This window comes from Numenius arquata, chromosome 6 (assembly GCF_964106895.1).
Source record: "Numenius arquata chromosome 6, bNumArq3.hap1.1, whole genome shotgun sequence".
NCBI lineage: Eukaryota > Metazoa > Chordata > Aves > Charadriiformes > Scolopacidae > Numenius > Numenius arquata.
In genome coordinates this window covers 68,765,023-68,782,137 of record NC_133581.1, presented here as the reverse complement: position 1 = coordinate 68,782,137, position 17,115 = coordinate 68,765,023, and the positions used below count along the sequence as shown (strand labels likewise).

Below are 17,115 nucleotides of genomic sequence, written 5' to 3'. Positions count from 1 at the left end.
TACTGTATTTATTAATGCTCTTGTTACTGGAAACAGAGAAGGAGAGAGGAGGGACAAAGCCATCCATTAAAACAAATAATTTCATGGGCAATGCCATAAATAAGAAGTCTGGCTGCAGCTTTCAGGTGTCACATCTGACTGGCAGTGCCCAAGACCGTGAGCTCCCACAAGGTACCTCTTTGCCTCCATCGCAGCGGTTACGGCTACGGGCCCCCCTTAATTCAAGGGCCGGTTCTCCACCGTCTCATTAGGAAGAAGGGCAGCACTGAGGGGTTTTGGTAGAGTTTCTCTTTTTATATCCATCTATTTATTTTCACAAACTCGCAGGTACTTAATTATCTCCGAGATGTCTATTCTGCTGTCAAGTCTGGCTTAAATTAGCTACAGGGTCAAAAAATATCAGGGCAGGGGGGAGTGTGGGGGGGATTGCGACACACCAATTGACAGGCACTGGCAACCTGATCATGTTTGACTTGTTTTCATAAGGAATAAAGCTAAAAACAAAGCCACAAAAGAAACTCAAATCAATGCAATTCCCACAAAGAAATCAGAAAAGAGGGAACAGGAAGGGGAATGGGAAGGGGAGAGAGTTGGAAAACTGAGGATAAAATAATAATTCAAAGTTTTTCTTCCCTCACTACGACCCAAGATGTAGGGAGGCCCCAGGACCAGGGCCCAGCAAGTCTTCGTGCGCAAGGGTGTAGAAACACAGAATCGCAGAATCACAGGCTGAGAGAGTTGGGGGGGTTCAGCCTGGAGAAGAGAAGGCTCCGGGGAGACCTTAGAGCCCCTTCCAGTCCCTAAAGGGGCTCCAGGAAAGACGGGGAGGGACACTATCAGGGCCTGTAGCAAAAAGGCAAGGGGTAACGGCTTTAAACTAAAGGAGATGGATAAGGACTGATGATAAACTGAAAGAAGGTGGATAAGGAAGAAATTTTTTCCACTGAGGGTGGTGAAACTGTCCCAGGTTGCCCAGAGAGGTGGGAGATGCCCCGTTCCTGGAAACAATCCAGGTCAGGTTGGACGGGGCTCTGAGCAACCTGATCTAGTTGAAGATGTCCCTGCTCATGGCAGGGGGGTTGGACTAGATGGCCTTCAAAGGTCCCTTCCAACCCAAACCATTCTGTGATTTAGGTTGCAAGAGACCCTTAAGATCATCAAGTCCAAATATTAACCTAACACTGCAAAGCCCACCACTAAACCATGTCCATAAGTCCCACATCTACATTTCTTTTAAATCCCTCCGGGGATGGTGACTCCACCACTGCCCTCGGCAGCCTGTTCCAATCCTTGACAATCCTTTCAGTGAAGAAATTGTTCCCAATATCCATCCTAAACCTTCCTCGGAGCAACTTGAGGCCATTTCCTCCTGTCCTATTGCCTGTTCCTAGAAGCAAGAATGCCTGAACAAGGGAGCACGAGCAAAGATGAATGAGCAAAGGTGGGTGAACAAGCTAAAGTGCATGAGCAAAGGTCCAAGAGCCAAGGTGCTGTTGGGGTATTTCCAGCTGTGCCAGGGTGCTGCCAGCTGTCTCGGGGTATTTCCAGCTGTGCCAGGATATTTCCAGCTGTGCCAGCCTCCCTCTCCCGGCAGATGTTGCTGTGGCACAAGCAGAGTCTCGGAGGGGCTCAGCCATCAGCATGTCTCCTGCAGCACCAGCCTCAGCTCCTGCTGCAGATAAAGGTCAACTCTGCTCCTGCTCGTGCAGAATAATAAATTAGCTAAACCCTATATCTGAAACAACAAACATTGCCTTGTTCATGCAGCAAGTGGCTTAAAAAATAAGTTAATACTCTTAGCAGTTAAATCTGCTTCCTAAAGTAGAGGGTTATCGCTTGAAAAAACAAAAGCGTCAGTAACACTAAAGTAGCACCTACTTTAAAAACACATATTATTATCCTTTGAAACTGACAGCGGCACAGGCATAAGAGGGACACTGCTGATATATGTCCACTCCTGGCTCTTAAATAAAATAGTCTGAGACAACCTTTGCCTCTGAGAGTCGCTGACTCACCAGGAGGTCAGATGGCAGAAGGTGTCACTGTATTCTTGTCCTGGCTTTTTTTGGTGTTAAACTGCTCCCCGGGCAGACGTATCTGTCTGACATTGGAGACTGGAAACCAAACCAGACCCTTCCATCTGATCTCCTGTGGTAGTTCTACTGTAATTCCATAAGACCCTCGATACAGCACAGTCGCCGTGTCTACAGGAGAATGGGGACAGGACCAAAGGAGCTATTTCAAAGAAAAAGCCAAAATGCACGAGCCAAAGATTCTGGGTAGACACAATCTAGTTCTAGTCTACTCTAGATCTGGGAAATCCTGATGGGTCAAGTTCTTGTCCCTGTTGTGAACCTCCAGATAGCTTAATTAATTGACAAAAAGGCAACGGCAGAGGCAAGAACCTGCTTCCACAGAAATCATTCAAAGGGGCAGAAGATGACCAGTGTGGGAAGGACAAGGAGGCCCTGGAGGTGATGACCCCATGGTAGGCTTGAGAGGGGACAGCACGACTCCCGAGCCCGTCAGTGGAGATTACAGACAACATGGGGGAAGTAGGGGCTACTGTCACTGCCGTATTTCCTTAAACAGGCAGAAAGGAAAGCCATGGCCCTGCATCAATGACGACCAGTCTTACCAGTGATGGGGAGGCTGTGGGCTGGGAGGAGCTGTGTGCTACTGTGATCAGGCTGCTTAAAACAGACTAATGGTAATAACTAGTAATTATAGGATAAAGCGGAGCAAAGGAGTGTTTGAGCTGCGTATCAAGAAATAATCCATACTGGAGATTACTCAGAGATAATCTCCCAAAAGAAGTGTTGGGGGTCACACTGTTCAAGTCATTTAAAGCCAGCCTGGGGAAGGAATATTGAAGACACTGCACTGTACTGGCTGGGAGAGAGAGGTGAAATTATTTGCGTATCCTCCATCTCTAATATTTATGAATTTGAAGGTCTGAATCTCTAGTATTAATCACCCTCTGCCAGGGACATGCATTTCAGTCCCTGTTCACGATTCATATTTCTTATGGGATGGAGGGGTATTTTAAGCCAGGGGAGACTGAGCTTTGGTACAGAAACCTGAGCTGGTGTACAAAAGGTATTTGAGCAAGACCGTTTAGCCTTGGAAGGGCAGCAAGTGATAATTATTCAGGTTCTCCAGACATTTCTGTAAACAGAGACTGCTCTGTGTACCCTTAATCTGTGGGTTTTTTAGAAGAAGTGTTGGGGAATGAATACTGGGGAGCACAGGCTGAAAGGGTCTCCAGAGGTGAGAAAAGAGCCCCGGGGGGAACTGCTGATCCAGCCAAACCATTGGAAAAGCAGAGAATTTACTTTAACCTTTCCATGGCCTTTCCTCAGCATGAAAGAGGCTCTATCTCGCTACTGGTGTGGAAGGCAAATTGAGCCACCTGTGAGGAAATCATGTCTTGATTTCACGTTGCTCTGGTTGCCCGTGTGCTGTCCTGCCCGTACGCAAAGCAGAGAAATCACAGCTTTCTCCTGGGCACAAGCCACTTCTAATTGCAAGAGAAAACACCAACATCAGCCACAGATTTCATGGTGGGGGCTTGTAGAAGAGATCTCCTTAGACAGGAAAAATAATTCCACCACCAGTTCTTACACCTCAACATACTTTGAATACCTTAAAACACCACCTGACGCTGCAGTCAGGCTCTGAAGAGGCGCATTTTAAACCCAGAACATACAGAGCCAGTGGCGAATTAGCCAAATTAGCTTTCAGTGATCTCACAGGAGTCATGCTGAGGAGCTCCATGAGCCATATGCAAGGCAAGATGATGAGCCGACTCCAGGGCCCTCTGGAGAAGAATAGAGAGTCCACAATATGTGGCCGCTAAAGAGGGTGTCTGCTCCCAGAAAACCAGCTGAAGCCAATCCCTGGTGGATGAACGCGTCCCAGAGAAATCAGATTTCCCACAGGGAAGGGGAAGGGGCTGCAGAGCAGGAGATGGCCCGTCCTTGTCCCCCTCCCTGCAGCCGAGCAGCTCAGCCAGCCCTGGGAAGGGACAGCAGCTCCCAGGGATGGAATTAAAAAGAAAAATCTCTGCACATTAAGTACTAAAATAGAACTATAAAAGAAAAGCTTTTGAACAAAAACCCAGCATTTATCTGTCCCTTCTGTTCACCTATTCCTTTCAAAGATAAACTCTGACGATAATGGCTCACAAAAATAATCAATTTACTGCAATAATGAAATGCCCGTCTATTTTCTGGTATGTCTCAGGGCTGCCCATGAACGATCACTCTGGACAGTGCTTAAGGTTTACAAATATCTTAATTGGACCCTTAATTATCTCACAAAAAGCATTTTTTCATTATGCAAAGAGGCAATACTGTGATTTCAATAAACATTTACAACTAAAATGAAGGTCTCCTTTATGTATCATCAGAGGAGGAACAAAATGACCAGAGGACACATATTTCATGAGCAGATCAAGGCCATATGTCCTAACATATCATCAGCCTCGACATTTAATTAATTCATTATTTAATAGATAGCTGATTAGCTCAACAGGGAACTCCCCTTATCATACTGCAGGGAGGATACACAGCCTCATATATACTGGTTCTTCAGGAATTTCTCTGCCTGTCTCTGGCAGCGCTTATGTAAAACGAAATCAATCTATGGACATGACTGGCCTTGGAGGTGGAACAGGAGACCTCGAGGCCACCAGTCCACCGAAGTCCATGTCCCCCTCCGGGATGTGCCTACTCCAGGGTGGTGGTACACTCTCAGAGCATGTTTGGGTTCACCCAGAGATGAAGTATTTGGTTGATGTATTTCCTATGTAGGACATCTAGTTGTGCTCATACTGGGTGGGAGTGTAACAGCAGAAAGGACTCTAAGGAAAAGAAGGGTCACCACTACCTCCAGCCCGAGAGTATCAGCCGCCATCTCCACCTGGCCCTTCTAGGAGCATTCAGGGCAGTACAGCCAGAGAAGAAAGGAAAATAACCCCCCCTTCAAGTAACAAACTCACTTCACTGCACAATAGCACCTCCAGGGGGAAGACAAAAAGAGAAAGAGCCAGAAGTGACAGATGTTACATCTCTCACTGCACTGACACTGATTTTAGGGGGATAAAGACAGCATAAGAACCCACACTGAGCAGAGCAGGCCATACATCACCTAAAACCTTATTCTTCCTGCTTTGAATACAATATTTAAGGCAGAGAAAAAGACCTCTTAGAAAGATTAACACGCTCTCCTGACCCACCTCTCTTTTTTGCTTACCATGAGCCTATTTTACTGGGGGAGGCTGTTGCTGTTTTAACATCTCCTGCCTTCAGATTCCCTGTGACATGCGCACACACACACAGGAGAAACATCCCGTCTTTCAGCAACATTTGCCCAGGGTTTGTTTTATGGATGACAGGGCTTTTATAGGGCAAAAATTCCACATTTGAGGCTTCATTTCCAACTATTCAGTGACCTACTTTATGGAGATGAGGGGGGGAGGCTGCTAAGGGATTACTTCAGGTCCATTTATATAAGATACTCAGGACATAAATCTGTGCCTTTCCTGCTGAAAGTACAAAATGTCAAGGGAAAAAATATTGCTGCTAAACAAGTGCAATGCCGAGTATGCCAAGAGGCTGGCACGTCCCTTGCACTGCCACGTGTCCCCTTCCAATCTGCTGAAGGGACAGAGGAGACCTAAGTGTCTCCCTCCTTACGGGGTGACACAGCCCCTCCTGCCTCCCTTGGTGACTCTGGGAGGAACCTCGTGCACCTCAAGAAGAGAGAATTCTCCCCAAAACCAGAAAACAGACACACAGCGCGATATTAATACATCCGTGTGAGTCCTGGCATTTGGAAAATGTGTTTGTGCCTAGGCCTTATGTTCATAATTACCGCAGCAGTAATGAATCTTGATGAATCAGTAATGACCTTCAAAAGCACACAGAAACTATTTCAGCCTCCACTTAATCGGGTAATGAAGTCATACAAATGGGCAGAATTCCTTTTAAGATGTTAAATAAGGCTGATCCCAAACGCTAGCTTTTCTTCCCCTGTTCTTATTTTCCTGAGCATTACGGGACAGCAAATTTAAGAGCTGACATAATTCATCACTGCCCGCAGAAACTGTGACGAGCTTAGAGGTACGGCCGCCTAATGGATGTTCCCAATAAATCCCATCAATTTCCCAAACGATTCCCCAGCAAGCACAGATAATATAGCGGTTACTGCCTCCCAGATGGGCAACGCGTGGCTGCACAAACCTCACTGTCCACTTCACCCTAGCAAGCAGGTAACAAAGTTTGCGTGCCACTGCCATCCATCACGCCAAACTCGGCTCTTACCCTATGATAATCCTCTCAGTTCATTACCTGTTAGTATGACGCGCATTAATAAGCTTGAAGAACGTGTTTCCTTTGGCCAAGAGATAGGCTGTTCCCGAGTCCACAAATCTGTTGGTTAATGTTTCTGTCCCTACAGTCTTCATGGGATAATTGAGGCTGGAAGAGAGCTCAGGAGGTCTCTATTTCAAGCCACAACTCAAAGCTTGGCCAGTTGTGAGGTCAGACCAGGCTATTCAGGGCTTCAAAACCTCCTGGGATGGAGAGCCCACAACACTGCTGTTTCCCGCTCGGATGTCCTCATGGGGAAAAAGTAGCTCCTTATATCCAAGCTGATCTTCCCATTTCAACTCATGCCCATTGCCTCTCACCTTCCCAGTAAACACTGCTGCAGAGTACCATCTCCTTCTTGGAAGATGGGCTAAAATTTCATTTTTTCCAGTCTTTGTTGGATCTCCTTAGGTCACCACAAGTTTTCAAAGATAATAAAGTGGCCTTGAAGTGACACCACTCAGTTCCCTTAGATATCTCCTGTCCAGTCCCATGTCCATTTTGCTTAAGTGACCCCCAACTCAATGCCATGGCTTTACTTCCCAGGCTCCCATCCGAACCACAGGTCAATCCCGTCTCATCTCCCTGTTGTACATAATATTCTTCATGAAACCCTTTAAGCAGGCAAACCTTCCAGTCTCACATCAGAAGCGATGTGGTGCTCAAGCAGGATCCACGGTACCAGTATCATACCGAAGATGGAGGGCAGGCTCATGTATTAAAATCTAACCAATAATATATCACAAAAATTCTACGAGAGTATTACTGATGCTTTAAAATTTGGAGAACAGAACTGTGGGTATACTCTCTGAGGCAAAAGTGTGCATTTAATCTTTGTGAAAAAGCAGAAAGCAGATACTTTAACGTGTTTGGTAAAAAGGGGTCAGATGATGCCTATTAAACATTTTCCTTCCATGCTATAAAAATGTTTTCGAGTGTGTTCTTTGTTGTCTTCTAAATGGCATGCACTGCGTGCCTTACCCCAGTGAATAACAAGCACCACCTGAGGAAAAGTGCAGCAACGCTACATATAAAAGACAGGATGGATAGTAGGTATAATACTGACACTATTTGCCTCTGCATTTTAACATAAAATAGTGTTCTGGAAGCAGAAGTGCTTTATTTTTATCATTCTCTGTAGAAATCAACCAGCAACAACTCTTTTTTTTGGGCGGGAAGTTGGAACTAATTTTTTGGCAGGAAAAGAATTCTGCTTTCAGAATGTTTTCTAGTTCATTTTATTAACCTGGAATACCTCAGATATTAAATTCAACTATCAGGGGGGAAAGTCTATGAAATCTGTTGGTTACAAACCGGCTATTAGTAATGAGATAAAGAAAAGCAGGTAATTACTATTGTGTTACATATTCCTACTCCATAGTACAAAATATTTATTATCAGTCAAAGTAATAACCAAGGATCTGGCTCATCAGAGAGAGAGATGTTTCAATCACTGATCTGGAAAAACACGTAATAGATACCTTAAACTTTCAGTCGATTGGGAAGAGCATGAATCACCAACATGCAATGCGTAATCTTTAAGAAAAGAGAGCTCTTCCCTCCGTACTTGGCACTCGCTGTTTGATTAGAGTCGCTGGATGGATTCAGCTTGCTTCCCATAACACCCTTCTGTTTCTCCTTCTAATTTCCTACTCACTATTTTTTCATGACTCTGGAGGTCCTAAATAAAGGCCAAAGTTCTTCTATAGAAGCAATAACTTTTCTGAGAGTAGAAAAGGACATGCCTGGGGTAAATCAGATACTTGTGTGTTCTTGGGAGAGAGCACCTCATGCTGCATATTCAGGTTTCTGTCCTTTAATCAAAGCAACTCAACCCCTGATCTAGGGTCTGCTTGGATGTCCTTGTGGTGAGAAGTGCTTTATATATTCCCTGAGTAAAGGAAAGCTGTAGCTTGGTGATATCAAAGTAAAACTGATATCTAAGAAGGCCTCCTTACCTGTACTACTGGAGATGTTGACATCAATGCTGATGTCCGATATTCCACCTCCTTTCAGAGACGCCACACACGTGTATGTCCCAAAGTCAGTGAATTTCAAGTCAATAATGTCCAGGTTTGTGGTGCCAGGTGAAACGTCGGGGTCAGTCTGTGTGATGACCATCCTTTCAGAGCTTCGCAAGGGACGTCCGTTTTTAAACCAGCTGAAGGTCAGCTCTTCTGAGGGGATGGCTTCCACCTGGCAGGAGATTTTCACCTCTCGCCCAATCTGGATGTTGTCGTCTTTGTGATATGGGTCAGGGGTGATCCAAAAACGTCCTTTTTTTAAGGCTGAAATATGAAAAAAAAAAGTTTACTATAATAAAGTACATTTTTTGCATATTCAGGCTTTGCAAAGACTTAGCTTCATGCTTCATGTTATGCCTATATATGATTTTAATAGGGCCTGTAGCGACAGGACAAGGGGCTTTAGACTAAAAGAGGGGAGATTCAGGCTAGATGTAAGGAAGAAATGTTTTACGATGTGGGTAGAGAGACACTGGCCCAGGTTGCCCAGAGAGGTGGGAGATGCCCCATCTCTGGAAACATTCACGTCAGGTTGGATGTGGCTCTGAGCAACCTGATCTGGTTGAAGATGTCCCTGTCCATGGCAGGGGGTTTGGACTAGATGGCCTTTAAAGGTCCCTTCCAACCCAAACCATTCTACGATGCTCATGAAGTCACTGGAGCTTCCAATGTTCAGATTTAGCACATGGTTAATTTTTTGTAGGACTGAATCTTAATCAAATATCACCACAGAGTATACATTGCTAAAGTACTTATGAAAAACAGGAAGTCACAGCACCTAAATTAGGCTGAGCTGCTGACAATTGAAGAGTAACCAAAATAATTCATGAACCTTCAGTGTTTGTTATCTGTTTCTGGAGGTATTTACCAGCCCTTCCTCACCCCCATGTATCAGAGCACTGAGAGAAGAGAAAAATAGAGATATCAACCTAAACATTGCTAATACAACCAGCAGTGTCATCTCCAATCTATCTGGAAACAAACACGGCCATGCAGAATAGCTTTGTGCCAGCTGGTTGAATGAGAAGAGGCAAGCACATGCCTGAGGCTACAGCCTGCCCTGGTTTAGACACCCTGCTCCTTCCCCATGGCAGTCTGGAGGGCTCCCTCCGTTCCCGCGGCTGCCCACAGGCATGGTTCAGGAAGAGAAACTGCTGCCAGCAATAAAAGGTAAGGGGCTGAGAGAACATCTTTAAGCCTTAGCAACGGTCAATGGCAAAAGGATGCCCTTCTGAGATGTAACCACACAGGAAAGCCCATCACGAGCATCTTGGTGGCACTTCCCTGGCTTGTGTCTTGTTAGATGAGGAAAACCCATCCCGTGGGATGCAACCTGAGGCTGCACACACTACCCAGAGGAGAACACTATAGCGTAGAGAGGCACAATGGATCCCAAGGATCTCTATCTGAGTCCAAGACTATTCAAAGCTTGCAGAACAAATTCAGTTAATTCTCTAAGCCCAGAGATAAGGCAGTCTCAGTGTTTCAGATGGGAACCCCAAGGTGGACAAGGTTTTTGAGGCCATTTCAAAGGCAGGGTCAGTGCTCAGGACTGTCCTACCCCCACGCCAGGGCACAGCCACTCCAGAAAACCCTATTCCCCACCTTCTTCCTGGCGAGACCAGCACCTTTTACCAGAATTCCCTCATGAATGTACTGCACAGCAACAAGATAATACTGCAACTCACTTATCTAATTTTTTCCTGTCACCCTTTAAATGAGCATAAAACTATCCAGAAATGATCATCATTTACATCAATAAAGTGATTGCTCTAAAGCAGTGTAGCTATGATACTTATTTTAGGAAGAGTGCTTCAGGATCAGCCATTAAGTCTTTCAAATACACGTATATTTTGATGTACTGAATAGAAAATGCTACTTATACAATCCCAAGACCCCTCTTCCCCTATATACGCGTGCATAAGTACGTATGTATGGTTATATACTCTGTCTCCAACTGGAAAGTCCCACAATGAAAATGCCAGTTAGAAACGTTACAGGGAAACACTCAGGTTGAATTCAAGCACCGGAAGACAAAATATTTAAATCCATCGTGATGACTTCTATTGAAAAGTAATGAAAAGCACGTACAGTGCCCCATATGTGGAGCATTTGAGTAAAAGACCCATTTGCAGCACTCTCTGCCCTCCGGTATTTCCACGCTTACAGCCAATGAAGTGTGACGCTGTTACAAACGGCAAAGGCTACGAGCTGAAAATGTCCCTGGATCCCGAACTTGGGGAAATATCTGCTTTTCACTTGCTGCACAGAGAAAGTGTAACAACATCAAGTGGAAATAGACGTATGAGGCATCAAGCACGCCAAGAAAACACGGTGTGTCTGCTCCTTGCATCTTGACAAGGGGTGAAAATGCTAATTCAGCCTCAATTTTGTCAGCTCAGTAGCTCCTTGAACAAAACAACTCTTTGGAGTTTGCAAATGCCACGCTGAATTCGCACTTTCACGACTCTAAAAAGAATTAGCATTTAATTAATAATTAGGGATATTTTTTCCAATGTGGGAAAAGGAACATAAAACGTAGCTACTTGTGGACACCCCCCTCACACACAGCGTGAGAAACTTCTGCCACTGAGGAAGCCAGCCCTTTTAATCAGAAAATGAAATAATTGCTACATTTCCTGTGCTGATCAGGTATGGCCCGAAAGGGGTTTGGGTGCTGCTGGCATTTAGTTGTAACTGCCTATTCCAGAATCCAAGTGCTTGATGTGTTTTTAATAATTTATTATTATTTCATTTATTTAAGAAATTTCCGAGACTTTTGTCAAGATTAAATTTGCACCAAAACGCACCAGTCTTTACTGGGCATCTCTCATTCCCTTGTAAAAGCTGCCGCCGGTTCCCCAGGCAGCAGAACGCATATGGATGAAGCACACTTTGTGTGACAGTTGGAAACTGCCTCAGCAAGAAACTTTGAAGCACGAGCTGAACTTTTTTGTTTGAAAATGGAAGAACAAACAATGCTTACCTACACAAAACCCAGCAAATATATTATGCAAATAATTCTCAGACAGGAAAAAAAGAAAAAATAACTCATGATAGGCATGATGAGCAGTGCATTTCAACCAGAATTAGTTGCTAATAACCTCAATAAAGTATTTTTATTTCTGAATTTTTCTCCTCTGCTCCAAGTGCTCATGCAGACTCATGCTCATTTTGGCAGTTTCTCATTCCTATAAAGGAAAAACAAGGTCTAATAGAAAAGTCACATTAACTTTCATCTGTCCTTTGCCATGGCTAGTGCTACAATACCGCCTGCAAGCCAAGATAAGGGGTACAAGAGCCTCAAACCTTGGGCATTAAACCACTTACTTCATGAGCCAGGAAGACCTTCACTCTCTGGCTCATAGACTGAATCACAAAAACGACTAATATTTGGGGCTGTTGCTTGTTGGTTAGGTTTTATGCAGGCTGAGTGTTGGGTACAAGAAATAACTGGGCTGGATCATCCATTGTCCTCATCTGCTGGAGCAAACTCCAAAGAACTGTGTAGAGCAGATACCCAGGCCAAGTATTGTTCCGTACATCCAAATAGGAGGAGTTGAGGAAGGCTGTGACTCTGTGCACATGGAAAAAGGTAAGGGACATTCTAGAAATTCTGAAGTGAAGGAAAAAGTCTCTTTGCTCTATTCCCTTTCCTCCTCCCTTCCCCCAAACCAAACCAAACCAAACTTCTTAACGTCTCTCAAGACACGTGAACATACACGTTATATTCATCAGTAACAGCCATGAAACCCCCACATCAAACAATCCAACAACCATGTAGCTACAACCAATGGCTGAAAGTCAGTGTACTGTTTTCATAACCCCATTCTCCAAGACTCCACAAACTGCACAGCTATCAGCACTTTTTTTTTTTTCTGTTACCAACAAAATCGGCAGAAAATTTGACTTTAAAATATAGTGTTGTTTCAGAATTAAGTCAGATCATTAAACAGCCCATATCTGTAAATCCCTAATCTCTCACTTGGCACCAGAATAAACACAGTGATCTCTACAATTAAGCTGGGTATCTCAGAATTTCTTATGTTCCACCAAAGCAAATAAAATTCACTGTCCATACCTGGAAGATGTCCCCAAGAAACCAACCAGAGGTGCCCAAAGACGCCTGATAGCTGCACGTGGAGCTGGAGAGCAGTGGGAGCAGAATGGGGACGTGATGGGCAGACATGCTTCTCTCTGACCTGAGACTATCACCAGAACCATCCCAGATGGGACAGTGCCGAATTGCTCAATATTTGGCCTTGAAACATCCCAAAACCTAGAGTGTCTCTCATTGGAATTCCTGGTGGGTTTGCTCCACCATTCATTTTCAAGGATGGAAAGCACCACAAGATGCAGTGCTGCCACCAGCCCTAAGTAGTAATAAAGCTCCCTTCCCCAAATCCTGGAAATGGCAGTTGCAGCTCTGGTGCTACGGCATCTTAGGAGCTAGAGCTCCTTGTAGGAAGGGAAAAATCAAACCTGGATCTCCCACTCCAGACTGATGAGACTCCAAATCACTTCACATACTGGAAACTTCCTGACCTTCCAGATCAAAAACTCTTCCGAGCAGACGAACCACTCTCAGTTACACAGCGATGGAGAAGAGGACCATGTAGGTCAGAGTTTAGGGCACTCTTGGCCAGCAGAGACAGGAGGGGCTGGGATGACTCTGCTCAGATCTTTGAAAGAAAAGTTATGACAGTGACGAAGGGCCCCATTAAGCTCATCTGAGACCCAGAACTAACAGGATTGCCCTCGACATGGGGTCAGTAGATGTCTCCAGAGCAACTGTGCCTTCAGCAGTCAGGAATACAAAGCTGTTTCTTGCAGGCCAGAAGGCGCAGAGTCTTAGATATACATATGGTCTCCAAAAAGACTTCAGACTTGACTGATTTACACCATGTGTCGTACACTGACCTCTTGGAAACATCTAAGTTCAGCCTGGTACAAAACCACCACGTACTGGAAAAGTGATTTCTGTCGGCATTCTGCAAAGGGGTTTGCCTTCATGGTCAATCCCCATAAAACAGTGGTTTAGATTATCCTCGTGTCCATGTTCTTGGATCATAATTTCCAGGCATCCCCCTATACAATGTCAAGTATATCAAAACATGCAATGGAATTCTGACTCTGGCTTTTCACTGTATTATCAGTTGTGTTTGAGGCATCATTGGAAGGTTTCCACGGGGTCAGATACAGCAAATAAAAGAGACACAAGGTTAACCAGCAAAACGTGGGAGATAGTGCTGCAGACATTCGACCCACAGCTGCTTCCCAGCAGAGATTTTGGAACACAACCAACACGCAGTGCTAGAAAAGAGCAGCAAATGTGCAAATAAGTCTGTAACTGCACTTTGAGACTCAGGAAAGTGCCAGTCTTTCTCCAAAGGGGCCCCAAAGAACTATGATGTGATCAAATAAACAAATATGAAACAATTTTTGTCCTTAAACTCCTCCACAAAACCGTCTTTGCCCTCCCTCATTAATTACATTTCAAAGTAATAAAATGCATTTCAATATCTCAACTAAGGTCTATTTGCATTCACCAGGTTAAGTCGTATCTTCCAACCCCTACCCCAATCAACCCAAAATGCTCCTTTAATGCATCAAAATGTTCCTATCTTGTCAATGCACATTTCATGACATATGAACGGCATCAAACACCGTAATTAAATACATCAACTGCTGCACTATTTGCAGGCTTTGACATAATAACTATCGGCCACTGGCCGCTTCCTATGCTGACGCAGGACACTGGGGAATGCTCGGCTTTGTGTTTGCTGATGTTTGTGTCTGTGCAGCCTGCGGCAACAGCAATATTAACCAGCAGAACTGTGCAAATTACTGATTTTAACCTTGACTGAGCAGTTGGATGCCACATGAGCTCCAGCCTCTGTGCTCTCACCAGAAATACCCTCAACTAATTTTCATTGTTCCCCTTCTCATTTTGTTGAGGCTCGTGGGCCATTTTGCTCTAACTTCTTCCTGGTGAACAAGATGAGAACCTCACCTGATAATCTGCCAAGAAGATGTAAAGAACGACATGTCTCCTGGAGCACCACAAGTATGTTTGGGAGGTTTGGTGAGCTCAGCATCCACCATGACGCTTGTTGCTGAGCACCCAGCACTGGCATTTTATCAAATAAGTGCCAATACCTTCACCTCCAGATCCAGCTCCCTTCCAGGATCCTCCAAACCCACTGGGGGTTCTGTCTTCCTTCCACATCCCCTGGATCAAGCAAGGCAGCAATCCCTTCCTAGTGCTCAGATGCTACTGACCCCTTGATGTTTCCTTCTCACACGCATGAAAAATAGCTTGTGCTAATTGGGAAGACTCCTGACTTTATTTTTAAGGCCAATGGCCTGCAGGGAAACAGCAAGGAAAAGACTAAAGATCTGATCCGAAGATCACCACTGTGAATGATGGTCCTTCTGTGACTTCTAAGTGCTTTGGATTAAGCCCTTCGCCCTGACTTCTGTTTCACATCAAAGGAAAAATGCAGGAGAAGCACCGTGGGAACAGCTTGCTTGGGAAGTGAGCTGCAAAATCCACCTTCATTCTCTAGAAACTCCAGGCTATGAACCCAGACACAGGCTGCTTGCTTTAAAAACTGAGAAGCAACTCTCCACGTTACCGCCGCGATCTTTTTACCAAAAGATGATTACTGGGATGATTCATGGGTTCTTGAGAGAAAGATATAAGGCAGGCGGTGGGTAAAGAAAGTCTACTCTTATCACCAGCTCTTGCTTCAATCGCACCAGGTCCCTCATCTCCTTAGAGCCTTACGGATGGGAAAAGCAATCCTGCCTTCACACAACCGCAATTCTAAAGATTCACAGCCTCACAACAAAGATTTTAGATAGTCCCTAAAAGACTTGTAAAGCGCATTCGTAAACATAAACCTCTTTCCTAATCTGTCAAGACATCTGGAGAAGCCAACTCCTCGCACTGCGTGCCGTTGCTCATACTTGCAGCCTCTGCTGGTTCCCAGGTTTTTGTAGAGGAAAATAAGAACTTGACCTCCTTCCCCTCAAGGAGCAATTCACTGATTTTTGCTGGCAGCTGTGGAGGTGTCAGACACAGCTCACCTGTGCCTGCCCAGGCTTAAGGCACCAGCTTTGTAATACAAAAATTGCAGCGATAAATAACTACAGCAGTCAGTTAAATACACAAGTTCAACATACAGAATGGATGTATTTAATATATGTGGTGTAAGCGCCTGGATATGGTTTGGTGGAATCCATGACTAACACATGATCTTCATTAAATCATAAATTCAAATCAACTTAAATTCAAGGCCAGGTTGGAGGGGGCTTTGAGCAACCTGGTCTAGTGGGAGGTGTCCCTGTCCAGGGCAGGGGGTTGAAATGAGATGATCTTTAAGGTCCCTTCCAATCTGAACCATTCTGTTATTCTATAAGTATCCCATCACTGAGAAATAAGTAAAAAATAAAACTACTTGGTTCACTGTAGTTAAAGGCACACAAAAATGTACAGTAGTACATCAAGTGATGTTTTACTGCAGGAATTCTGAATTATTTATGTTCCCCTGAAACAATCTGTTCCAAACCTCAAACAGCAGAGAAAAAAGGCACATTTCAACTTAATGTCATTACTCTGATGCATCATTTCTGTGACCTGAGCTTTGCTGTATGACACCGATACACGCAAAGCAATCACAAACTTGAACTAATAGGCAGATCTTCTCTGTTAAGTTAAAAAAAGATCTGTGTTTAAGTTGGGGGATCACGGGCCACCAGCTGAGCTGGACTCTGTAAAACTGGTTTCCTATGGGAAAAGGACCATCCTACCACGTTACCATGCAACACAGACAAATGACAAAACAAATATTAATATGTCTTGATGCTTTCTTAGACAATTCTTTGTCAAAGCCATCATCCGACATCTTCACAAATGAGCTGGGTTTCAGATTTGTTTGATTGAATCATCAAATGAATGAATGTATTCATTCAACATGGACACACGAACAAAGGAATCTGCCCCGGTATCACACTTTGGAAACTGCAGTGCAGTCCATACTGTCTGGTTTATTTATTTTTATATGAAAATCCAGCATAAATGGGCCTCTGTAGTAAACAAAAAGTAGTAAACAAAAAGTCCTTCCCACAGAAGAAAGACTCATGGAAAGTATTCTCTGATGTTTCCTTCTTCATTAACATGTCTACCTCTATCAAATCAATAGAAGAAAAAAAAAGTTCCTATCATAAACTCCAAAGAAACACAAAGTCTCTTTATTTTGGCTGTGGGCAACAAAGCTGCATTATCTTCAGCATTCCACAGGACATTGCCTTAAACTATATTATCAAACAGCTAAGCTGAGTAGAGACAATTTAACAACTGCCCAAATATCTTTCTCACTGGTGAATATCACAGTGTGGTCCATTAAACTTCTTTCGTTCACATTAAAATGTGTTTTGACATTATTTTGTGTATAAGGAACGCTGAAAACTCAAATTTGCTTTTGCCAACCAACAGAACAGTTGAAAAGGAAATAACAAAATCACTCAGTGTTACAGTCTTCCAGACTAAGTCTAAAACAGAAGAGCAAAACCACGCTCCACGGAACCAAGTCTGCAGATATCAGCTTTCCATGATGAATGCTTATCTGGAGTGTGACATCTGTACAGTCTGTACATCAATTCTGGACACAGAGGAGCCTACTCTGTAGCGTCCTGAAGATAATCATTGCTCT

General features: G+C 44.2%; 1 protein-coding gene across 1 annotated transcript in view; it reads right to left on the bottom strand.

Moving 5' to 3' along the window:
* MDGA2 (MAM domain containing glycosylphosphatidylinositol anchor 2) overlaps window positions 1–17,115 on the bottom strand; it is a 361,261-nt gene that overhangs the window by 124,344 nt on the left and 219,802 nt on the right. The window contains exon 9 of the mRNA XM_074149599.1: window positions 8,333–8,662. Coding sequence (XP_074005700.1) covers window positions 8,333–8,662 — 330 coding nt within the window. The remainder of the gene's footprint in view (window positions 1–8,332; window positions 8,663–17,115) is intronic.